This window comes from Lynx rufus, unplaced genomic scaffold, assembly GCF_022079265.1.
Source record: "Lynx rufus isolate CCGP_SWC_20201006 ecotype Redwood Valley unplaced genomic scaffold, mLynRuf1.p SCAF_29, whole genome shotgun sequence".
In the NCBI taxonomy this organism is placed as follows: domain Eukaryota; kingdom Metazoa; phylum Chordata; class Mammalia; order Carnivora; family Felidae; genus Lynx; species Lynx rufus.
Genome location: NW_025814844.1, coordinates 9,732,737 through 9,758,993, shown reverse-complemented (window position 1 = coordinate 9,758,993; position 26,257 = coordinate 9,732,737). Strand labels below are relative to the sequence as shown.

General features: G+C 42.3%; 1 protein-coding gene across 7 annotated transcripts in view; it reads right to left on the bottom strand.

The window, feature by feature from the left end:
• Window positions 1–26,257, bottom strand: part of EPB41L3 (erythrocyte membrane protein band 4.1 like 3) — a 146,183-nt gene that overhangs the window by 5,493 nt on the left and 114,433 nt on the right. For 3 of the 7 annotated variants that reach the window (XM_047090304.1, XM_047090306.1, XM_047090309.1), the window contains exons 10-14: window positions 24,925–25,022; window positions 23,870–24,045; window positions 20,321–20,541; window positions 11,392–11,445; window positions 7,707–7,898 (exon numbers count right to left, since the gene is read on the bottom strand). In XM_047090304.1, the coding sequence (XP_046946260.1) occupies window positions 7,707–7,898; window positions 11,392–11,445; window positions 20,321–20,541; window positions 23,870–24,045; window positions 24,925–25,022 (741 nt within the window). Of the gene's footprint in view, window positions 1–7,706; window positions 7,899–8,633; window positions 8,670–11,391; window positions 11,446–16,343; window positions 16,908–20,320; window positions 20,542–23,869; window positions 24,046–24,924; window positions 25,023–26,257 lie in introns of all 7 variants that reach the window. The other 4 variants (XM_047090310.1, XM_047090305.1, XM_047090307.1 and 1 more) reach the window with 4 other exon arrangements.

The following is a 26,257-nucleotide window of genomic DNA, read 5'->3' as shown; positions in this document are numbered from 1 at the left end:
CTGGCAGCTTTCTTAGACCTAACAGAGAGCATAAAATGCTTAAAAAGTTAAATGCAAATTACGACTTCTCAACACGATTGCCTTTGGAATACCTGAAGCATGTTCTACTGGTGGGGCTAAAGGCCTACGACAGCTATGCCAGGCAGACGCAAAGGAAAATAACCGACAACACCTCTGAGGCGTTTAAGGCAAAGCCCCTGGGATGCAAAACACACGCACGCACGCACACACACAGCCAAGAGGCATAAAGAAAGGCAAATGGGCAGAGTCAGGAACACCAAGGAGGAAGCAACTGGCCACCTGAACCCAGCTTTGAGAAGTAGAAGTAACCCCTCCTATGAATTCCGTTGGTTTTCTCGCAGAGTCTAATAAACTGAAGATTTCAGAGCCATCCATGAGCTTTTCGGCAGAAGACTGTTTAGTCTGGGTGAACAAAGAAACGGACAGTCAAGCACAGAGACAGGAACATAGGCGGGCACATTCACATTCACAGCCGGTTAGACAAAACTGTAAGGGAGGAAGGGGGGAGGAGGGAGGAGGGAATCTACCAGACAAAGTTGGGAAACAGAAAAGAATGGGAAATAAAATAGCAAATTGAGGTGACCATGAGCTCTTGTTTGGTAAAGCAGAGAGAGTTATTAGGACATGGGCGGTGCTGGTTTAAGCAGACCATTTTCCCTTCATTGCAAGCCACAGCAGCACTATCACATCTCGGGATCGGGGAGCTGGAAATAAAACGGCAAGTGTTTTAACGCCTACGTTGGACTGCAGTGTTGATCTAACCATGACAAAACTTAAAAAGCTTGGGTTGGCTGCTCTCAACAAAAAGCCAAACAGCGAGAACAGAAAAGTTTAGGGTGGAAGGGCACTGCCTCAAAAAAAAAACGTCATGCTGGAATCTGAAACGGTGGTCCAAGGGAAAGGCACTGGTTACCACAACTCGAGATGAGGAGGACTCGGTAACGTAATGAGCAGTGGCCACGGTGAAGGCCGGTTCCTGTGAGTATCTCCACTCGGACAGGCTCTTCCTCCTGGGACCAAAGAGCCCCACTTTCAAGACCTCGCCCTCCGGCGCTGGCTCCGTCCTGCCCGGGCGCGTGTCCTCCGGGCCGGCGTGGGGCACTGCGTCCCGGCCCGGCCCCGGGGCTCTCTGGAGCTCGTCCTCTTCGGGGCTCGGCCGCCGGGAATCGGCTTCCTTGATGGGAGCCAGCGATTCGGACAGTTTCCGCTTGGGGGTATGCACCTCGGGTCCTCTCCTGGATTTCTCATCGGGGGTGACGTCCAGGACCTCGTAATCGGCCGTGACCGGGATGATCTTCACCGACTCCGACAACGCTCTGTCCGCTTTCTGAAGGGCTTCCAGACTGCAGGGCTGTATTGCCTTCTCCCCCTCCTTGGCCTTTCCAGTCATGGTTACGATCTTGCCGGATACGGTGTCGTAGGATTTCCCTAGAGTGTATATTTTCTGTTTGCTTTCTCCTTTCAATTGCATTTCCCGGGCCAAGTCCTCGAAGCTCTGCATTTCAATGGCACCAGATCTTAACAGATCGGCTGGGATGTCTCCGGTTCTACTGCTCACGGTCACCACCTTGTAAGTCACAATCTTTTTCGAATCACCATCAACTACCTCAGTGGGTACTTTGTCTACAATAACCCAATCCTCTGTGCCCTATATTTGAAATATAAAAGCTAAATTAGAAATGCTGATGGTTTCATTTCTAAAATAAGAATCCTTTAAGAAACCAGGGCAAAAGCTACATTGTGATGTGACTGCACAGGGCTGGTGTTATTATCTAATAATTCTGGTTGCAAATCTCTTCTTACCTGAAACTTACAAACTCTAACCTTCAGCTTGGAATACAGTCTGCACAAAGAGTTGCAATTTCAGGTTTCTTTAAATAGGAACATAACTTGGTGGTAAATTTTTGCAAGAATATACCGGACCTTATGCTAAGCGTCTCATCATTTTAGATTTCAAAATTGAATGACGTTACTGAAGGTGTTGTACAAGTTATTTAGCTTGTGTGGACACAAAAAGACAGTTTTCCATGGTAACTAGAACACTGTGCGTCGTATCTGCTGTTTTCACAAAGAACTTGCCAGCATTCCACAAATTTCTGTGATTATCATTTTTCATGTTTGTAAATTATAGTTCCTTATATATATAGGAGATCAAATCTACCATAGCACTTCCTATCCGATAAATACTGAGTGTGCCGGTCGTCAAGGGACTATAGTTGGGGGCATTGTTGGAGCCTCTTATAAATAGGTCATGGTGGTCCAATCTTATTTACAACTGAAGCTCATGGTGTGAATAGTTTCTCTGCCACTCTCCTTAGTCTTAGTTCCAATACGACAGAAGAAATGAAAATTAAGAGAGAAGGCTACAAGGATGAGGCCGGGCAGTTGACTAGTCTTACAGATCACAGAGGGAAGCAAAATCACACCAGGGGCAGCTGAGCGCCTTGGTTTACATTTTAAACTACAGTGTTTTCTACTTTCTGGTCTGTCTTACTCTGAAAACTTGAATCTGGAAATGTGTGTGCCTTAGGAAAAAAACAATTACAGATCAGTCTACATGTTGGTGCTGGATTAAATGAAATGAATTGAAAAATAACCTCTAGGGTCGATGGGACAGTTTTCTGGAAAATGATTTGACGAGAGGTAACCGCGGAGTCTCCTTCCTGCATTTTCTTTATCATACTCGGCTAGTGGGAAAACCAATAAAAGTTCAGAACTTTCAAAATCAGTCAAGGTCATCTAAATTAGTATCACTCTATGGGTAAAGCAGACAGTAAGAAGCCCCAATAATATCATTAGAAAGCAGAATTATAATGCTTCACTGGCCATACACAGATATAATCACCTAGGCACAAAAGCCATAAAGAAATGATGGCTGGTAACGAAAATGGCAAGAAAATTCCTTTGTCCCCTCCCCAGAATCTAAGCAAAAATGATACACCTACCTTAGTTTTAAGGTCAATTTAAAAAGGAAAATAAAAACTAAAAACACTTTAATGACACTGAAATCTGAAGAGCAATTCCCTCCTGGGAAATCCCTTTATGTTTGTTTTTTACCTGAGACTCAAGGAATGGAGAGCTTTCTTGCTGCAAAAATATAACTTTCTCAGAAATTTCTCTTTCTTCTTCGGTCTGTTTGAATAAAGGGGGTTGGGTTGGAGAAGAGGAAGTAGACAGTTTCCAAAAAAGGCAAGTTAGGAAGAGAGTTCTTTGATTGTGTTGTACATATAATATTCATCTCTTTCTGAAGAAGCGAATCATTGTTTATGAATTTGAAAAACGGTCTGAAACCATCTCCAAGTTTAAGAATTATTTCCAAAAAGTAACAGATTCTTTTCTGAAACACTAGCGTAGGGCTCACACGTTTTCTAGTTCTAGAAACACAAAACACGCGCAAGCAATAGAAAGAGCTCCTTGGCATCTGAACGGTGTCTAGGTCAGTCCTCTGCAAAACTGCACCAGCGAGGAGTGAGAGGAAGTATTAAGATTAAAAAAAAAAAATTAAGTGAGGAACAAAAATCCTCACTCTTACATCGGACAAATCCTGGACTGTCTTCCCCATTTAAGTGCTGCTTAATCCCAGGCAAAATAATGCGCATGGGTCACCGCATCAGCGACTACTCTGAGCAAACCCTGTCAGACCTACATGGCTTTCTTGACTATTCCACGAATAAACAAAGTGAACTCAAAAGTTGACTGGAACTTCTATAAGATGGTGAGTGACTTTAAATAGTCCACTTCAAAAGATCTCGGTAAAAAGCAAGTACTTTAGATCTTGCTTTCTTTAACCTATAACAACATTAAGAAACGTTGAAGTAGATACGCTATGTTAGCCACTAGCTTTTTCCTTTCACTTACTTTTTGTTCCTTTCTTTAGTATTAGATAGGAATAATTCAAGGGGCAATGTATTAGCCACTGAGCCTATCTCTATGCATAGCTATATTACCCCATGCAGCAGTGAGAGAAAGGTATTTAGTAAGAGTAATATAAAAAATAGTAACAGAAAGCTCAAAGTTTTTAGGAGAACGGAACTTTTAAAGTAAATCCTATTGTTGTAAACAATATAATTTAGTGAGAGCTATTTAGAATGTCCACGTCTGTACCAATCTGGCAGTACTGCATTTAAGTTTGCCTATAAGAGATTGTAAGGGAGCATCTGGAATATTCTCCTGGAGGACCTAGTGACAGATTTTGATAGCATCGTTCTCCTATGCCCCTTTTTCGATGAGGAACAAGTAAGAGATTTTTCAAAGGGAAAAAAAGTCCCTATCCTGTCCCATTTTGAGGAAAGGTATTGGAAAAGACAAAATGTACTATGTGGAATCATAAAATATGGATTTCTGGTTTGTTTCACTTTCAATTGTACCCTCTTTTTCATAGAGAAATAAGAAACAGGAAGGAAAGGTCAAAATTATAGGTACTTTTCAGGATACCACTGCTAGGCCTCTAATTATAGTCACTGAACTAAAGATTATTTTCCTAAGATGAAAGCCTGAAAAAACCCAATAATAGCAGGAAAACAGTGGTTTTCAGCATATCCTGTTATCTGACATCAACTAATTTCAAAAATGTCTTTGTCTTTAATTGAATATATCAACACTATCTGTGTTCGGGACTGTGTATGTCCACTGAGAGAAAAGGGTAACATGAAGGGGATAAACCTTAAAATAAAATCCTATATATACGGTCAACCCCCATTCAGTTAGTTCGGCTAAAGACAAGTGAAGAGATGCCCATAAAAAAAGAATCAAAATGTTTACTTTTAATATGGGTCAGAATAGAGTCATAGCCGTGTACCCCAAACATTTTGTTTCGTTAAACATTCATCGCTACATCTTAATTGGGAAATAAGGCGTTTACTGGCGTGCAAAACGTACAGAGGTGTTACTCACTTTGACGGGATTAGGGATTTCTGTAGAGCCATAACCCTCATTTCTCCCTGGGCCAGGGTTGTTCAAACGGGGCTTTCCGTTAGTTAGAATTATGTGGAGAGGTTTCAAATGATAAAGGGTGCAGCTCAGACTAAATCAGACTCTGATCCCGCCTCCCTTTGTTTTAAAGTAGGCTCCACACCCCGAGCAGGGTTTGAACTCATGACCTCGAGATCAAGAGTAGGATGCTCCACCAGCTGAGCCAACCAGGTGCCCCCAGACTCTGATTTAATAGATCCTGGGCATCAGTATTTTAAAATTTTCCTGTGGGCAATTTTAATATGCACTTAGAGTTACCCCCAAGGCCTGGGTCACTGAAGTCAGATTCAGAGAATGAAGAGGACTCTCCCCTATCTGTAAATAGATGGTCATGGTGTATGGTTGTTTTTTTGGCCCAAATCGAAGCCCATGCAAGACCTGAGTAGCAAGGGTAGACTAGAAAGCAAGCAAATGCACAAATAGAGCCGATTCTAGTTATTCCTGGTAATTATGTTCAATGAAATCACCATGAACAGTGAATTAGTGAACCACTGATTTTGTGGGAAATACACGGTTAAGACTTCTGTGAGCCTCTGGTCACGATACTGTCATCAACTGCTCCATATATAACCTCGTCTTATATGTGCTTTTGTTTCAAGACTCGTTATTTAATGCTTATTACTAATCCATTAACATGGAACTCACCGTCAACAGCACTATAGCATATTCCTGAATGAAACTTCTCTAACACACGTATTTTCCAAAAAGGCACATCACAGCCTTCTTGTGCTTAGGAACACCTGCTAGCACTTCAGCACTAGGTTTGGGGGTCATATTACACAGCAAAATCACCCTCGAAAATGCAGCACTAAATAGGCCGTAAAAAGCACATTTGTTTACAGTATGAGAATGGAAACACTGCCTTGTTCAACCCACGCTGGGAATGTGCACAGTGAGCGACTCAAAGTTTTCACTACTCTGTGGCTGTCTGCCGAGGGCTGTGAAAGCGCCATTAACACTGATTTTAGGGTTACGATGAATTTCAGCAAGTAGGCGAATGTGCAAATATGGAATCCGTGAATAAGGAGGATCGGCCGCGCTAAGCTGAAATACCTATAAAACTACCACCTACACTAAAAAATGTACTGATGCTGCATTGGTGCTAATGGGTATTGCATTTTGGTTGGGATTTGGAAACGTTTAGTATTCAAGTGACTGGGATCAGTCTACATGTTGGTGCTGGATTAAATGAAATGAACCTGTAGCAGGGACGAAACCTAGGTGCATCATAAAAGGCTGTAAAGGGAGAGATCCGAGGACAGAAGACATACCTGGAACCCCTCACGTACCACACCTCTATCTTTCCTATGTGTGCTGGGCCCTGTATATGGGCTTGTCTACTTTCCAGCGTTAATGAGGAGCTGCTTTGGCGCATCCTTGCTACTTCTCTGCTGTTAACTCAATACTGGAAAGTTGAAGCCACTGGCAATAACATTCCCACTTTATAGCAAACATACATGATGTTCTTAGAATATAATCACCACTACTAGCTCACTATAGATTACTCAAGTAATCTGAATGAAACTGATGTGTAATGCTACAGGAATACTCCGGCAACAGTTCATTTATTCTGCATAAAAGGGCCCTTTTCAACATAATTCAAATGGATATATACCTTGTCACTTTTTAGCTGGGATTGGAATTGTCGTGAACATGGTGACTGTGGTCACTTTTGATAAACAGCTTTCAAGGGAAGCTTGGAAAATGATGAAAATGAGTGTAATGATATTCCTCTTCTCACTGCAAGGACCTGAGCGTTGCATACAGACTACCATTTAAATAATTTTTCTCCCCTAAAGGCCTAAGTTTTCATCTTCTTCTGTCTCAGGTTTCTGGACAAGTCTCTTACAGTCAAGGAGTCTTGAGAAGAAAGAAGGTAATCAATACAATGCTAGAAAGGTAGTTTTACAAAACCACTTCTTTTGAAAGACAAGCACGATGACGTCTAACAGCTGACAGTGGCACCACTGTCACGTGTGGGTCCCACGGAGGAGGCCGAGACGTAGTGTCGGCTGGATCCTCCCAGTCTGGCTGTGCATTTAAAGACAGCTTTCCAATATGGAAGGCTCTCACGTGAAAAGACATTGTGGGCTCTATGCTCTCTACTACAAGCCAAATGCAAACTGACTATAAATCAGTTAAAATAACCAATCAGGCATATTTTTAAAAATCAGTTAAGAATCAAAATCCAATCGAACACCGACTGCATCAGTAAAAGCCTGGTGTGGTATTCCCCAGAGTAAAAGAGGTCCTGAGATTCTGTCAACTTCAGGTGAGCGTTCAAACATTAGACAATCTCCGAAACACCTCGTCTTGCAACTGACGAGAAACATTCGTGAGGTTTTCAGGGCATTTCTTAGTGCAGCAGAAAAAGCATTTTCAGAAAAAGCGTCAGCTCATTAAGACAGTATCTCAATTTCTCCCAGCTGTGAAGTCTAGGTTTACAGTCAGAATAAACCCATTTGCATGCACCGTGGTTCCCCGGAGCCTCCCTGTTCACTCCAAGCACCCCGTGGCGCGACTACTCACTCCTCAGCCACCACATCCTTTTACTTTTGCAGCCCTGACTATGTCAGTTCAGGGTATACACAGACAGGTGGTGAGACTGTCTACTCAGAAGCCTGCCAACACGGGTCCCCAGGCGCACACCCTGCAGAGAGGCAAGGCTAGTGAGTGAACAGAAGACAATGGCGACGCAGCGCCTGAATACCGACCTCTTCGGGTACAAGCGGTTCGATCATGGGCGCGTCCTCCTGCCTGGCGGCTAGTCTCACTGGGGAGGTGGAGAGCCTCTTCTCCCATTCGTTTGTGATGGCAGTGTCTGTGGAGGTTTCTAAAAAGGTTCTTTTCAGCTCACTAATATTGGTTTGATGTTTCATCAGGTCATCTTGAGTTTTATCTAGCTCCTATATTCAGAACATAGAGAATCCAACAGTCAACGTTTTACATTTGCCTTCCTATCTGCGTGTGTGTGTGTGTGTGTGTGTGTGTGTTTTAAGTAATGTCAATCTCATTAGTAGTCAAAATAAAAGAATTCTGATCAGGGCTCATGACACTACCACAAGCACTTTGGTGAAAATGTGATATTTCTAAGGAAAAGAGAAGAAAAAAAAATCCAGTTCACGCAAGCATAAAAATCAAAAGCGTTTTTGAAAGGCAAACCGTAGAGTGTAATTCACACGTAACCAGAAAAAATTAAAATGAATACACACAGAAAAAGGGATCTATATCTAGGAGAGAGGAAGGAATCAGAGTAGGCTGAGAAGGTATCCCCACTTATTCACAGGTGAGAGCACACAGTTCATGCATCATTGTATGAGCCCACGGGTATGCCACTAAAAGAAATGTCAACACGCACAAACATGCACTGGTATATACCAATACCAACCTCTAACATAAGATTACTATGTTTGACATACACATTTTCACCCTTTATTCGCTTAATCAGACTATTCTGAAAAAAGTGGAGAAGAAAGGGAAAAGTAAGGGACACGGTAGTCACGGGAACCAATGCCGTCCTCCACATTGCACCGACAACACGGTAACCGGCTACGGAGCATGCTGGAAGACTAGAACACCGTAGACAGACAATGACTTATCACACACTGATTTTTGCTTTTGTTTTCTTTTTAATTTTCTACCTGTGCCTTGAGCTCTGCATCTTCCTCCTGGTCCGACTGCCAGCATCAAGAAAGAGTGGGAAATAAAGTCTTACCATGTAATTGACTCTAGGATTGCAGAACTATGGTCTATATCAACTTGCTAGAAGGGGGCACTAGTTTGTTCTTGTATACGGAGAGTTATTTCTTATATGCAAGCCACGACGTTCTCACATGTAATGGAAGACAGGAGCAAAAGATTCCTTGCCTAGTGGGTCTTTGACACTTTAACCCGGAGACTTTTAAGGGAGATCAGCATACACACATAAGTGGGAGGTTGACAGCTAGGGCCTGCCCTGTTACCCTTAATGAACACTAGGAAATGGTTCAGGAAGTGTGGGGAGCCACACTACAACTAAAATTCACAAGAATGGTTATGATCACCCAGGAATGAGAGCTCCCTGGGAATGTATGAATCTTTACAATCCCATGGGGTTAGCTATTATTTTCCCCAACTTGTAGGCCAGAGAACAGAAGCTCAAAGACTTTAACACAGAGGTCCCCACACTTAAGAGCTTCTTGGAACCCTAAAAAAAAAATAAAAAAGAAATAAAATTTTTTTTTAAATTAAAAAAATAAAAAATGATACTAAAAAATAAAACACAATAAGAAAGAATTTCTTGGAACCTTGAATTTCTTAAACCCATGTACTTAAAAAATACATTTGGGAAGGGAGAAAACTGATATGGTGGAAGTCAACAAGTTAAAAAAAAAAATCACCTACCATCAACATTACCAGCATTTAAAATATTCCTAAAAAATACACCATTTGTCTAAAAGCCACTTCATTATCCTTATATTTCTCATCTCAAGGACCTGCTTAATTCTCGGACTGGTGTCTGATGCCGGTAACTAGGCCTCACCACAAGGGCAGGCGGTAGTAAGCCTGCGTCTCTCCCCGGGGCGGGGGGGGGGGGGGCCTGACCCAGGGCCTGGGCTCTGTGCTACGGGAGTTGTCCACAGTGTAATTACAGGTGAGAAGAGGGAGACCCCTGCCACAAATCAGTCCATCATGGTCTGCATCTCCTTAGCTCCTAATGGGGCAAGACTGCCTGCCTGGCAGTTTTGTTTCTAAGGAAATAAAACTGCCTGCTCTTCTGTTGTCCTGGCTCCGGAGAGGAGGGAGGGGAAAGTGTTTAAAAAGCACGAGAGGGCACAGGTAACCAACACGGTGCTGGTAACACACTAATTCTTGAGGGTATCCTGCATTCACAGATCTTTATTTTATCTTTACGCTTCACAGTCACCTATGGCGCAGGCAAGGGTTTGCATGCTTGAAATATTTATTACCTAACAACCTACAAAACTGCTATCAAAGAGTATTATCAAAATATTTTCCATTTAGGGCACACATTAAGATTACAGTGAAGTTTACTGAATGTATTAACACGTAACTAATAATTCTTATAAAATCAAGATGTAATTTTGCTATGTTCAGCACCGAAAATTATTAACTTGTAATAAATTTATATGTGATTGCTTAAAAGAATCTGGATAGTGGTTTTACAGTATTATTTAAAAAAATTTTTTTTTTTTTTTTAAGCAGGCTCTATGACTAAGCAGGGCTCGAACTCATGACCTCAAGATCAAGAGTCACATGCTTTACCAGCTAGGTGCCCCTACAATATGGTGATGATGATGATTTTTTTTTTCAAGGCCAGTGCTGTTTTTTTAACTTAAAAAATTATGATTTCCAAACTTTGAATTGAACTCTGGCATTTCCCAAAGATGCAATTTAACAAAACTCCTTTTTAAAAAGTTTTTCTGAAGATATTTTCAATTAAGTACTATACAGATGCTATTCACATTTTTAGTTCCTGAATATCTAACTAGAAAAGATCGTTCTACCTGGATAATGGGAAAACAAACAAACAAAAAAAAAAAAAAAACAGAAAAAAAAAACAAAAGAGTGAACATATGACAAAGTAAAAAAAAAAAAAAATCTGCTAGCACTTTAGGAAAGGAATGTCTTGGCTTCCATTACCATAGATACTGTTTTTATGGAAATTTTCATTACTGGTAGAGAAAATTTAAAAAACACAAGTGCACATATTAAATGTATCCTAAAGAATTTATAATGGATAAATGATAGCACAGTATCTTCCTATCACTGTTCGATGTGATCACTTTTTTTTTTTAAATCAAATACAAACAGTAATTTGCCAATTTTTTCTTTGAGAATCCATTTCTTTTAAGGGACCTAGGTTGTATCCGTCCAATCTACAAAACTGCGTATTTTAATAATTATTATTTGACCATCTGGGATTTAAGGGATTTCAAAAATAGGTCTGTAGCTAGTAAATAGCTAATTAATTGTGAACTCTCCTCCTCCCTCGTCATGGCTATCACACATAAACAGCCTCTCATTTGGGACAGGGGAATATACATATATATATTTTTAAGTATTATTGGTTTGTCCAAGGGTTCTCAAAATGTGATTCTAAAATGGGCAGAGTCAACATCCCTGGGAACTTGTCTGAAATGCAAATTCTCGAGTCCCACCCTAGACCTTCTCCTTGACTGAGAAATGTGAAGATGGGGCCCTGCAGAGGACTATCCCGATGCAGGCCAGAGTCTGAGTACCACTGGTCTAGGCAGTAGAGTATATTTAACTCCTACTTTCCAAGTTAGAACTTAGCTCCACTCAAAAAGCTAATATGCCGAGTTCCCGAATGCAGAGACCCCTTCACAAGGCACTTTCGTTAGGCAACTAGCAGACACCTGCAGTGATGATACCAACCTCAGTGGCGGTGGTTTCCCCATCGGCCGCGGTGTCCGTGCGCTCACTGTCGGTCTATTGATCACAGAAGTGACCAGGGTCCGGGAGGAAGGCAGGAATAGAAAACAAACCCGTTTGGTCAAATAAGGTATGGCACGGGTCAAACAGTTCACTCTCTTTCTACGTGATCAGTATCCTACTACCTTCCCACAAGGATGCAGGTTCAAGCAAAAGCAAAAGAAAGGCCAGAGCTAGGTTTTCTCAGCAGAGCCACTCAGAGGAAGACCAGAGGCGCACAGCCTGCGGGAGCCGCAGGAACTGCATTAGCCGAGCTGACTTGTCTGGTTTCATGTCTCAGGAAAACCAAATTGTCATTCTTTCCCCCCCCTTTCAACTAAACCCCCGAGAAAGACCTCTTAAAAATGTTTAATGCAAATAAAATTGACGTTTATATATATTTTTCTATTCTTGTAATGGGTCACATTTCAATGATAAATTACGATGTAAATTTAAATAAAAAGCTACTATAACAGTCACTGGACTTTCAGCCCCTCATTTATATCATGTTGATAATTTACACCCACTTATGACCATCAGGCTGTCTGCATTACCTATTAATTATAAAAAGCACATGCCAGTGACTCACAGGCATATGTTTTATATGTGAAAAATAGAACTCAATTTTCAAATAGCAGTGTTCGCTTTTTTTTTTTATAGACTAAATGTGGTGTTTATTTTGCCCCACCCTCCAATATAAAGATGTGTATCGAGATATGTAAACATCTCTTTCCAAAACAACCATTCAAATGAAGCAAATTATAATAATTAAAAAAAAAAACAGAGAAAGAGAGACATCTACTTGTAAACAAATAAAACAAAGCACAGCATTTGACAGAGCCTAAGTTTTCAAGGGAGAATGAGAATAGCAATTTCAGGATCGGTTTTGAAGCTGCTTCATAGAGGTTTATGATCGAAAACAAACGATTTTCTCTGGAGTATAGTAGAACCATCGCCATTGAAAATGGGACGCCTAAATGCCATAATACAATATTAGCTGACTTTCCCTCCACGAATGTCAACTGATCGTTAATAAAATTCCCTGCAGCAAAGATGAACGATTAATATTTTGAAAACAAAAATCAAAACTGGGGGCTGTACACCTGTGAACCTGCCTCTTCAAGTAATCTTTCAATCCTGACAATAAGGACTGGCCAGAAAGACGACAGGGGCAGTGCGATGTTCACACCAACCTGACTCTGGCTAGGCTGGCTTCTTGGCACTATCCCAAGCTTTCGTTGTATATATTCCTAAAAGAAAATACGTTAAAAATTCATGTTTGGCATGTGCGCCCGAGGCGGCCAGCTACCATGACTTCAGTGGAACACAGTTTCCAGGAGTTTGGTAAAGAATGTGTGCAGACACGTTTTCATGACCTGGCTGCCTTGGCAACACCTGGTGCGGGGCGGGGGGGGTGGAGGGGGGACTATTGGTCTTCTCTTAAGGGTGATCACTGCTATGGCAGTAGCATGGCATCACCAACTGCCAGCCTAGGGAAAGGCCGATTTGACTTAGGGGGAGAGACACGGGTTATTGTACAAGTGCACAGAGTAGCTCAAAGAAACCTTAGGCTTTCAAGGACAAATAAGCATGACCTGTGCTTCCTGCGCTGCCCAGTTTTGTGAAACGCTTCCAAAGGGCTTGAAAGTATTTCTCCTCCTACATAATTTCCCTCGTGGCTTTAAAATTTACTAAAGCATCTTGGCTTTAGACTACAGTCATGGTCAAGAGCGGGGGCTCTGATGTCAGACTGACATAGGCTCAAATCCTTGCCATTTAAATTTGTGACACACTGGGCATGTTTCACATTTTAATCCCAATTTCCTTCCGGTAAAGTGGAGAAAGTAACAGCCCTAACTGTATCAGGTAATGGAGAGTAAGTGCCTTATAGAATGTCTGACGTACACAGACGTAAAAGTGCCTATGCTAATTGTAATGATATTAATATAATGTTAATTACATTATAATACTACATAATTATTACTACCATTTTTTCTAGCTATACCAAAAAAAAAAAAGAATAGCTTAGGCCATATCTAAAGTCCCTTAAATTCCTACTGAGCACGTAATCGGTTATTCAACAAATACAGTGCATGATCAACAAATAGTCCATAAAAGAAGGCTGAATAAAGCAGCTTTTACAGCAACCGTTCTTTATATGACTGAACAAAACTATGAAATGTATAACATATTGCAAACTATCATATAATTCTGTTTATATAACTTAAAATGTTAAAAATCAGCTGATCTATTAATTTTTCCTCCTAATTTCAATCTTTTTTATATTATGAAAAAAATTCCTCACAAATTAACACATAATTACAATCTACAGTATAGTGAGCTAAATTCAGCTCATGTTTCTTGACCGATGATTTAATATTCTGTTCCCTTTCTTCTGTGACCATTCTTGAAGGTACAAAAGAAAAAAATGATTGGTCAACAAGCGTTATAGTTGAAATGATTATGCCTTTCTCCACTGGGTTTCACTCTTGAGAAAGGCTGGAACTAATTAAGCCACACTGCAAGACGTGAAAACTTGAAGCAGGGATGATAAAATGTTTGAAAAGAATTATAGTCATTAGTGATTTTGCAAAATGAACGTGACATAGCTGAAGCATATGCTACATGAAATCATCGTTTAGTTGCCAAAGTGCTTGAGGCCTAGCGACTAAAACAGGCCATGTAAACAGAATTTTTTTTTCTTCTTCTTAAATGGAATGACCTACATAGGAGCCCTCCGGCTCAGCCCGACCCGGAGGGCACAGCTCTTAACACTTAGCGTTAAGAGACGACATTGAACAGATGGCCACACGCGAAGTCTTGTGTCAGGAGGGCTGTAATGGTTGACCCAGGCCGGAGAGGAGGGCTACAAGGACCGCACCAGCCAGAGCTGGCTCGCAGTCTCAGAGATTTGCAAGAACAGGGACAGTTATCTGCTGGAAGGCTCCAGTCACGTGGTCACTGGCTTGCGCCGGGTAACTGCTGTGATTTGTTTTGCTGATGTAATGCAGACATGCCCAAATTTAACATTAATTTTCATGCACTGATTACAACAAGATGTACACCCTGGATTAGGCACAAGATCTGTGTGGTTTGCTACGGGAAAGTTCAGTTCTTGAGAATTCAGAAAAGCACAAAATGGCCATCTTTTTTGTTTTGTGTTAGCTTGACGACTAACTCCATTGCTAAAGGAAAAATATATGTCCAGGTTGGAATCCAGCTAATATTACAGTCTTTGGAGATAATCTTGCGTTCTCAATGTTGTCTGTTCTAGTCCTCTATTATTTGATAATATTGCCACTATGAGAAATAGCGATATTGAAAGCTAGGATTCATTCTCTTGAAATATTTTCCATGCATGAAAATTTAATTCTGTATTAAATAGATTTGGAGCCATATGACCTAAGAACCTTGAAAATGGTTGAAAAGGCCAAACTTTTATTTAAACATCTATGAGGCCATTTCCATTTTTTCCCTTCTGCTGCTAAGAAATGGTCATAATATCACTAAATATAGATACACACCTCGCAATTCTATATACTCACAGGTGTACCTCAAATTATGATTTCTAGCTGAGCTGAAAACTGAACAGATTTTTTTTTTTTTTAGTGTTGCTTTGACTTTGTGACTTTTTTTTTTTTTTTTTTTTTTTTAATGCTGGGAGTGCTGGGCTTGTCTCCTGCCACAAAAAGGCTTGCTTTGTGAGAACAGAAGAGCTGGAGGGGCCTGGGGAAGGTGTGGGCAGGGGGGTGGGTGGCAGCCAGGCCCTCTGTTGGCAACTTCTGTTCTTTTCCCCTGCGCTCTGTTTGAAGGGAACTGCTGGGCTGTTCATACAGCTGTGGAGTCGTCTGACAGGAGAGCAGTTAAGAGGCAAAGCTAATGGCTGCCATGTCAACTCACCCACTGGCTCGGGTAAGGGACAGGAGACAGACAGGCGGCATGTTTTCTCAGACAGAGGCTGCAGGCCCCGTCCTTTCTCCACTGAGCACACGCCGGGCTGAGAGCCACAGGGGCCTATCCAGCCTCCCTGACCTTCCCGGACTGTCCGGTGTGTGTGGATCTTTTGGCCTCTGCTGGGGTTGAAAGAATCGCTGCTACCCAATCTATCCATTGGCACTGTTAGTGCTGATGAAGTTTCAGCCCATTTTTACGGCATGCGGACATCTTAAAGGAATCTCTTCCTAAGTGTGAAAACCGCAGTTACTTCCGGCCCTCTTTGCGTTCCTACCGGCCACGGAGGTCACGTGGGCCTTTGAAGCTACCCAAGCATTTTCTGTGGCCCAACACACCCGTGGGGTCTGGCTCACCTCCGTGAGTCACAGTGATAGCCTGGCAATGACAACAGAAGGGCAGAGTGGGGACACTTCAGAATCCCCAGGGAGGAGAGGCACTGCCAGTTTGGGGAAGCCACCCACCCAGATGAGGATGGCACACCTCCGACGGGGTTCGCTGCCACCTCACCTTGAGTATCACGTACCTCCTGGTATCACCACTATGTGTGATTATCCCAGGACGCATTCTGGTAACGCTCCGTAAACCTGGGTTAAACTTATCTCTCGGTCTCCTGGGTCGTTTCCTTTACGACACGAGAACTGACCAGAATTTGAACCTAACCCTGATTTTTTAACATAGCTGACAGGTTATTTGAAACGGACGTCTGAGTCCTTCAGCATCCGGAGAAGTCAGCGGGTAGCGGAACGAATCCGGGCTGGGTGCAGGCTGCTCCATCCACATGGCGTTGTGCCTAACCCTGGGGCCGGGTCGCACGCCCCGACACACAAAAACCTCTCACGTGTCGGCACAGACAATAAATGAGGCTCTGAAAGTAGGGCCGCTAGTGCGGTAGGCGCCTAACACTGTTTCGGCCCGAAGCCCCGACCACGACAGGGAAGTGTGCTCTGTGCCGAGGTACACACCTCTTCCTCTGAACTGTCACTCGGGTCATTGTCTAGTGAGGCACTCAAGGAGGCCGCCTTGGGCTCCAGGTAGCAGAGGCACATAGCCAGAGGGAAGGAGAGAGTGAGGGCATATGGCACTGAGAAGGAGGCGGAGAGCAGAAAGAAAAAGATGAAGAGGAAACAGGGCACAAGGGAGGGCGAGCGAATCGGGAGGTAATGCTGCAGGCTCTGGGGGAGGAGGTTGGTTTCCGACAGGTTGGGGAAAGAGAGGTACCCATCGTCATCTAGAAGAGAAGGGAACGACTCTGGGAGCTGCAAGGAGAAGGAAAACAGGGTGGTCCCTTTGCCGGTTTGCTGTTTGTAGCTAAAAGCCACATCTTGGTCCCCTAAGGACGGCCTCCCTTTGTGGTCAGAGTCCAGGGCGGGCTCTCCGCGCACGGGCACGGCGCCTTGGGCCGGCTCGACACCCGGGGGTTGGCGGTCATTCTCCTTACACCTCCTACGGAGCTCTGGGGGGGGTGCAGGGGGACGATGGGCTGATGGGGGGGACGGAAGGCATGAGTCAGTGCCAAGCCCAGGTGACTGATGTGAAAGAGACAGAGAGAGACAGAAAGCAGCAAACAGAGGTGCAAAAGGACAAAAAGAAAACTGCAATTAGTTACTTTTCTTATGGGTATCAATATAAAATTGTAAAACAAGAATTTTAGCACTATGGTTGTTCATGTATTTAAAGTATTCAAGCCACATGCCAAAGATACCACGAATGGCTACTGTTCCCCCATCAGACTGTCGATTACAGGCTGCGTTTTTTTTTTTTTTTTTTTAAGTCAGCACCGAAGATATTGGTGGGTAATCTCAAAGTCTACATGTTTCACACCATCCACAAAGTCTGTTTAGACCAACAATTCTAGAAAGCTTTAGGGTTTTGAAAGCAAACATAACTCTCAGATAACTTAAAATCAAGACTTTCAATAACGTCTCCTGATCTCCAGCTAATAGATCTGTTACTAAAAGTTTGGTTGAATTAAGAAATGAAAATGAATCCAAGATTTGATTATTTAAAGAAAAAAATCTTTAGCGTTACCTTTCCTCACTGAGTCAATTCCATCCCAAACAGGTGGGTTTCCAAATCAAGAAGTTTCTGGCCCCACTCCCATCTGATCAGTAGTGCCACTCAGGGAGCTTGACAATTAGCATTTTAAGGAGCTCATGCTCCATGCAGAATTGAGGTTCCTTTGAAAACTTCTATTTGGGCTCCTTTCTCCAGGATGTAAACAGAACTTAAAACTCAAAGGAGGGTTTCAATAAGCTAACTAGCAAAAACAATGTGTTTCCATGTGATGTGGCCCATCAGCCTTTCCCTTTGTATTATTTGTGGTCCATAAATAACAGAAAGGTACAATATCCCAGCCTTCAGGTTGTTCTTAAGCGAGTGATCACTAGATGTAATTCCCCTGGTTTGAGTCCTTAACAGAATGAATGATAAAGGCAGGCATCCCCACAAAAGTGTTCCCGGGGAGTTCAGGCTTCTGCAGGGCAAAGAGAGGCCCTTTCCACTCTCTTTGGCCCCAGCAGCCTCTAGGACCACAGCCGGCTTCCTCTGCAGGTGGTGGAGGGCTGCTGAGCCGGGTGGGGGTGGGGGTGGGGGTGCGTGGAGGGAAGCCAGCAAGCTCCACACAGGACCTGGCACAGCTCAGAAGCTGCTGGGCCCCAGGAGTTCAATTCAAGGTCACGCAGAGCCTGAAGCTAGACTTCCACTGCTCTCTGTGACACTCTGTGTGAGTGTGCACGTGTGTGTGCATGTACACGTGTGTTTTGCCTAGAGACTTGAGAGCATGGAAATTAGTCGCCCTGGCTTGTAACTCCCAATCCTGACTTGGTAAATAAAAAGAGGGTAAGAACGTGCACAAGTAAAATCGTATCACGGATCTATTAGAAGCGTCTCCTTTTAGGTATTAGACAAGTAGGTCTTTTCTCAAAACTCACATCTGACGTGAAGCGCTGTGTGTTTGAAATAAACATGACCCTGCACATATCTCACTCAAGCGAGAACAATGTATAAAAGATACAAGCTGACTTCTGCCTGCAGACCATTGTTCCCCCGGTGGCAGACAGCTGCCCAGGCACCTGGGGTGATCATTAGCCTGGGAAACATCCCTCCTCTCAAAGCAATCTAGGGGACCAGCCTTTTAAGAACCATTTTCAGTAATATACTTTCATTTTGGTTAAAAAATGAGTTCCCTCTTTGTTACTTTTTGAGGAGGGAGAAGAATAAAACGAAGGTTTAATTTTCCATGCCACTTATTTAAGTGGTTTTTCAAGGACAGCTTTGCACTGTGGAAAATGAAGACTGCCATCTGCCTACCTAAGCACAAGGTTGGGGCCACTGCCTTTCTGAAGGCATTTGGGTCAAAGTGCTGGCTTCTCAGAGATTCAGACTAGGAGAGTCACAATTTTTTGTCTTTTTGTTTCCCCTTAGCATAAATGGCAAGAGGGAGGATAGTTCAGTGCTATATTTTATATAAACAAATTGGTGGTCTTTTCAAATTCGATAAAGAGACACGGCCTGGGTCTATTTTGGGAACAAATTAAAAGTCATTTCCTTTAATGTGCCACTTAATCACGCTTATACATCCACGAGAATTGTCAGCTGTTGTGGGTGATTTCGGGAAATCATGGAAATCGTTTGCTTTTCAGGCATACTACCTTTTTCTCACATCCTATTTACAAGCTGCCTTGACTTAATTGGAGGGTAAGAGTGTAGAAACAAAACTCAGAACAAAGCATGCCTGTTTTAACAGCAAGAGTGATCCAATATCCTTGCCGTCATCTCCTATCCTGTTTTTATCTTTGTGTTTGGTAAATAAATGATCTTACCTCGAAAAAAATGGATAGGGTTTCACGTGGAATATTCTGACAGAACTACAATATGTTGTGGATCTACCCATCCCGGTGTAACTCTTGTCCAAAGAAGCATTTTTCTTTAGAGACCCAGGTGAGTCCCAGCGACATAAATCTATATTTGAAGACCCCCAGTTCAAAAGAACACTTTTGAGTCACATCTGGGCAAGTTTTAGCATACCTGTGAGTTGCACAACATTTTTATTCTTGTGAGTTGCACAACATTTTTATTCTATTTCTTTTCACTCTGTACATTCCAGGAGCCACTCTGTTTTACCATCATCATTACCCACAAACCACCCAATATAATTTCTTTTACTTCTACTTTCAGAGAGCTGCTCTGCTACCTACAAGATCCTGAACCAGAAGCAGATTGTCTACAGGTTTCCTGACTTTTATTTTTCTGAAAAGTTGCTTTATAATGCCAGATGACCAAAAATAAACATACTGTAAGAAATACTGGATGAAATGAAGTTTAAAAATCTGGTGAATAGAACACCTTGGAGAAATTGCTGCCAAATTCACCTTCCATGTTCCCTTGCAAAGTTCTGCCTTAGTAGCTCTTTTCAAAACATGTCTGCTCGCTGCTCTGATGATTAGATTATGGTCACAAGGTAAGAGGGGAAATAGTGTGTAAATACAGAGGCTACGGTCCCTCAGTAACTTGCGCTCAGAAGAATGGCAATGTGATTACTGTATATCTAGAAGAATATACAGTACTTGGATAGGAGAATGGGGCCAGAAACAAAGAAAATAATTTTAGTGACAGTTCTGAAACGTGAGCCCAAACAGAAAAGTGTCATACGGCCCTAAATGTATTTTTAAGATACACGGACAGGACGGCTGTTGAAAGTCTTACATAGCATATCAGTTCAAATAAAAATTTTCAAAACGTTAAGAAGGAAATCTTCCAGAAGACAAATGTCGACAGAGGAAACCATAATTTAGAAACTGACCCTATGAACGTGACTACTGCTGGAATTGGAACTACCCTAAGTCCGACTGATTAACACATTCCTGGTTTCTAGCCTCAGAATTATTAAGTAGCTCGTGAAAGTCTAAGCAAGCTCTCGGAGGGAGCTTGGGAGATGTACCTTTCCCTCGTGCCGTACTGCGGCCACCGGCGTGGCTTCCTCTGCCTTCTTCCGTCTCTCCTCTTCCTCGTCCCGTTCCTCCTCGGCCTTTTTCTCCGGAGTCACAGTGGTGATCAAGTTGGTCTGAGAGATGCCCTTTGTTGTGGCGTACTGGCCAGTACCAACCTCTGCAGCAGACACAGAATCCTTCATGTATATTTCATGGTTTTCATTCACTGACGCTAAAAGCAAATACAACCGAAGAAAAAAAGTCTGAAATAGTTAAGTCAGAAGGCTGAAGAGCACCACCCCGATTGCCCCGTTATGGCGAAAAGTACCCCTCCCCACGTCTGTCTGAAAACTCTAGTCAACGCTGCGGGCACCCGCACCTAAGCGCTCTCGGAGACACAACTTTGTGTGTCTTCTATACCAGTGTTTTAAAATGACTTAAACGCTCATGTCGCAAGGCCACCAGAGTGAGTCTCAGGCTCTGCGGTGAGGACAAGCGCGAGCGTGGGGGCAGCGGAGGGGCGGGAGGCTGGGCTGCTGCGAGCCTGTTACCCCACAGAGTAACTGGCTGGCTCCAGCACCAGGCGCGGTGGTGAGTCCCACAGCTAAGAGCGGTATCTGCAGCGGACAACTGCTCTCATACACTTGACTCTGAACGCATCTTGGGAAGTGCCATTCAACAAGGAGCACCGAATTGGGTTCTTTAATTAGTCGTTAGCAATGGTTATAAGAGTCCATCACTCCTACTGTATCAAAAGTCCCATGGCTGATAATGAAAATTAACTATCTTCGAGGGATTATAAAATTTGGAGAGATTATAGAATCTGGACGGCAACTCTGTTCAGCTGGAGTGCAGAAACGATTTAATTTCTACCGCACGTTAAAAAGATTACCGTGATATGCATACACTCCTTCATCTCGGATATTTTGGGAAGACAAGACAAATGTTGCTAATGAAATCCATGCAGATGTAAGACATGCAAACATAAAAGGTAGAAGACACAGCCTTTCAGCCCTGCTGAAATGTCTTAGTGAAAGATGCTTAATTCAGTGACATTTTTAAAGTCTGGTACTCATTAGTTTAGGTTGTAGGTGTATATAACTTATTTAAACTTACAAATGATGCTTTTCAATACACAGTAGCTGATCGTGGGAAAAATGTAACCAGCTTCATAGTTTAGGAAGTTTAAAATGTAAACGTAAGAAAATATTCTGAAATCCTTTCATAAAAGCTAAACCATTTCGTTAAGGTATCTTCACTAAGATATTTTATATTTCCTCATACTGATGAGAGAAAGCTCATATGAGACGCAATTTCCCAATGGGTCAGTTAGGCTGTTGTACATAGGATGCAAACTTGCAAAAAGCCACTTGTGTTCTAACATGCAGCCACGGCACCCCGCTCAACAGCACAGGAAACATACGGGAATTGGCAGGACCCCAAAAAGTGAGAGACAACACATACTAACATCACTTTCGGGCAGGGAGGAAGAGACAGTATGCTATTAGTACATTTGTTTCACAATTGTCTTTTGCTTGTCAACAATCATTATCACACGAAAGGCCATGAGGAAAACCACGTACACAACAAATGTGTTCCCTTGGGTACACATCACTGAACAAAGTGGATGAGAGCCTGGGAAAAAAGGTGTGATTCTACGAAAGTTCCTTCGACACTGACTTATGGAATACACAAAGAGTTTACAGAGATTCTCTAAAGGAGAAAGGATAAATGGAACAAAGCAGTAAGAAAAGCTTCAGTGTTAACGTGAATTTTTCAGTATCTGAGTTCAACCCGAAATGGCCCCAATAAACGCTTTATTCCCAAGGTTTAGCTCCACGTTAGAGATTTGAAAAACAGGCAACTATTAGAAAATACAGAATGGTTAATTAACGTCATAGGCCAGCTCACAAAAGCCTTTAAGAATAATCATGAATGTAATTATTATCACACCTGAAAGAAGAACGCTTTCGCACGTCTCATTCACTCTTTCTTTGCAAACAGCCTTACCCCCATTTTAGAGATGGTGACAAAAACTGAGACCTGGCAAGTTTAAGTCACTTGCCAGGTGCTACTCGGATGGACTTCAGTCTGGGTTTACCTACCAGGGGAGTGCTTTTCTTCTTCACCAGTAACATACATGATATAGCACAACTGACACAATTTTGACTTCCTCTACCAACTGTTTATAAAGTATTCCATTAGCAAAATACAATCCTCTAAATCGGAGGATTCAGGTGGCCACCCAACCAGCCACACTGGGCTACAGGGAAAGGGAAGAGAGAGCCGGGACTGTGGTGAGCGGTGGCAAAAATATAAGGAGGAAGGGGAGCCCAGGCACTTGTAACTTCGTTATTTTTACTTGTTTTTACTCTATTTTTACTATTTTAATTTTATGTTTTTTGCTTATTATTAAAGTTGTACACACATGCTAGAAACTTACTCTTTTTATATACACAGATACGTTTTCTATAAAACCACAATCTCCAGGTGGAATTAGAAGCAGAGACTTGGCCATGCGTCACTTTCTTTTTTTAATTTTTTTTAATGTTTACTTATTTTTGAGAGAGACAGAGAGAGAGAGAGTAAGTGGGGGAGGAGCAAAGAGAGAGGGAGACAGAATCGGAAGCAGGCTCCAGGCTCTGAGCTGTCAGCACAGAGCCCCATGCGGGGCTTAAACTCGTGAACCACGAGATCATGACCTGAGTCGAAGTCAGAGGCTTACCCAACAGAGCCACCCAGGCACCCCAGCCATGAATCACTTTCTAAGTATTATTCCAGCTGCCGTGTGTTGTTGAAGGAAGCACATTTGTGCGAAACTATGGACGGCAACACAAAACTGTCACACAAGACAAAAACCTGCTAAAAACTCACTACTATGTCATTCCTTAGAAATGTTATTTACGTGATCCTCTCCCTGTTTAACTTCCGCATTTGACTTGACGGTGGAGAACATTTACACGGCAATGCTCCCCCAGTCCATCTGGTGCAGTAATTAATATTAACAGGAGGATTTAACTTGCAGCCTCTGGCTCTACCATTTAAATGTCATCCTTTCTATCAGCTATCATGCACTGACTGGAAACAGTCACAATTTATCCCTGAAAATTTTGCAGAAACAGAGATAAATTTAACTTATGGTCTTCCTTCTGAAACAAACTGACTGAAACAAACCCGGTAATCATTTAAGATCTGCCAATAAGAGAACCAAGTTACTTACAGAGTACGTGACAACTGTATTTAGAATGAGATAATCTTTCTCCAAATTTGGGGTGCTGGCTGATGAAAGCTACGCTCTTCATTCCCTAAGCACCATTCTTTTATGGAGTAATTTTATATACATCTACCAATAACAGACCTTACACTCACCGAGGCACCTTTTTTTTTTTTGTCCCCGAGGGTGGGGGTTACAACTTGTCACTGGGCCACGGACCGAGTGCTTTTTATTTCACTCTCTTCTCAAGAGGACCTACGTTCACTGAAAGCTTGGGATGGTTTCATACTATTTCTGGGTGGCCATTCGTGATTATTATTACTAAAGGTTAGGAAGTGATGCCTACCTCCATCCAAGCTGCGAGACATGGTGTAGCGTTTGCTGGATGAGCGTTCGAAGTAAGGGGCAGGACGATCTATCAACGCGCTGGCTCTTCTCGTTTGGGCTTGCGTCCTGCCACTGTAACGAAACTTGGAGCCCAAGGTAAGGAATTTCTTTGGAGGTGCTTCTGGTAACAACAGTCTAAAGATATTAAAGAAAAAATGCCAGAGAGACTGTTGGGTCAAACATTAAGAATGCTATCTCAACTTTTTCAGTCAAAGGTAAAGTGCTTTGTGCGTTTAACATATAACATGTTAAATGAATGTGGTTTAAAATTTTTTTAAGTATTTATTTTTGAGAGACAGGGAGAGACAGACAGACAGACGGACAGGCAAAGCACAAACGGGGAGGGGCAGACAGAGAGGGAGACACAGAATCCGAAGCAGGCTCCAGGCTCTGAGCTGTCAGCACAGAGCCCAATGTGGGGCTCGAACCCACTAGCCGTGAGATCATGACCTGAGCCGGAGTCGTGTGCTTAACTGACGGAGCCACCCAGGCGTCCCAAATGTGATTTTATAGGAAAAAAAATCAATTCCCACAGTACATGTCAACCAGGGAGTTGTAGAGAGGCTATAAATACAATGGGAGTTGGCCTGGACTCCATGAACTTTAACATCTCATGCAACTGAAGAGTTTATGGTTCTATAAACCCAAAGAACAATTAAATAGGTGATCTTGGTGAAGAAGACGGTGATAAAATTTGCTATTTTGTAGAAACAAATCTGATAGTCTGAGTAAACAAAGGAGCCCAGCGTATTAAGAAATGACTGAAATGTTAAGGAAGGGATTGAATCCTTGAAGTGGGCATCTTATAAAAATAATGAAAGGACACTAAAGGTAATAAAGAAAGGGGAAGCAGGGCAGATAAAGATTTCTTGTCAAGAAACCTGGTGACAGTGAACTTGAAGGAATAGAAAGGATATTCTTCCACATTCTTCCCCGCCAACTTTTTCAGTAGAAGTGATTCCAATTAATTGTTCTAATTCTTCCTGAGGAAGAAATGAAATCATCTTGACCTACCTGAAAAATGTGTGATGTTCAACACATACTTTCCATAAACGTTTGGCAGCTCGATGGTTTGGCAGCTTGAACCCGATGGTGCTTTCAAATTGTTCAAACTAAAGTAAAAAAAAAAAACAAACAAACACATATTGAGGAGTAAAGTCAGGTTTGCAATTACAAATAAAAGAAAATCATTTACAAATCATGCCCCCCACAAGTTTTTTCCTTTACTCACAAAATCAAGCGCTATTTGCAGAATTCATGCTATACATATTATTCATTAAAAAAACAATCTTGTATTTATTCTCCTTAAAATGCTGCAGACATAGATAACCGCATTATGCGCGTGTTTTACGTCCAAGGATGGATTTTATGAAAACGGAATGCAAAAAAAGACAGCATCTAGGTTTCTTCCAGAGGCCAATTTGTCCTGATCTCATTTTTAAGCCTTATTTTCATGGTGTCTCTATGACACCATGACTTCAACTGGAATATACATACAGGAATAAACACAATGTTTAGAGTCTACAGCATTTTCAGGAAGACATTTTCTCCCAGGATCTGGTCGGAATATATGCATATGTCCTAGGTATTTGATGACTTGGTATCAGATATTGCTGATTTTGTTTATGCATTCTAATCTATGGATTATTTGATATTATATATACGAACATAGATCGGGAGAACACGATTTCCTATCTTTCAGCATGTATAGTTCAGATGATAATCTATCAGCCACTTGATTTCTCAAGGCAAAATATCCGACTTCCTAATGTATTTTAATATTATTATTGCAGATGTTCAATATTTTTTTTATTTTCTGCCGACAGTATGCATCAGGCCACCAGAGGGCAATCATTTTAAACAGTAAAAGCTTTCCAAAAGAGCATTAAACAACTGGACTGTTGACACAGTCAACAGAAAAAAAGTAATTTATATAGCAAAGAACCAAGAAGAGGGGCCTTATGTGTGGCATAGGAGATATAACTATGCTTGACTTCGATTTCTTATTTGAGAGGGATGAGCTGGGGTTGGGGGTGGGGAGGCTGGGAAATACATCACAAGCTATTCCAACTACAACTGACTTTCCCAATTTTTCACTCAGTCTGGACGTGCACACGGAGGGGTAAGTTGTAAAAACCGCTATTGGCCAACAGCTGCAGCCAATCAGCAAACCAGAGTATTCTGGATCGTGACTAAACCATCCTTCAGTTATTCATCCCGCATCTAATATGCACCATACTCGTGCTCGCGGCTGCCAAGAAGCCGGGAAGGTTTTCTTTCCTGCTATCCTCACGCTGTTTGAATGCTTCTCTCTCTCTCTGTGCTTTGTACCAATTTCTCAACCTCT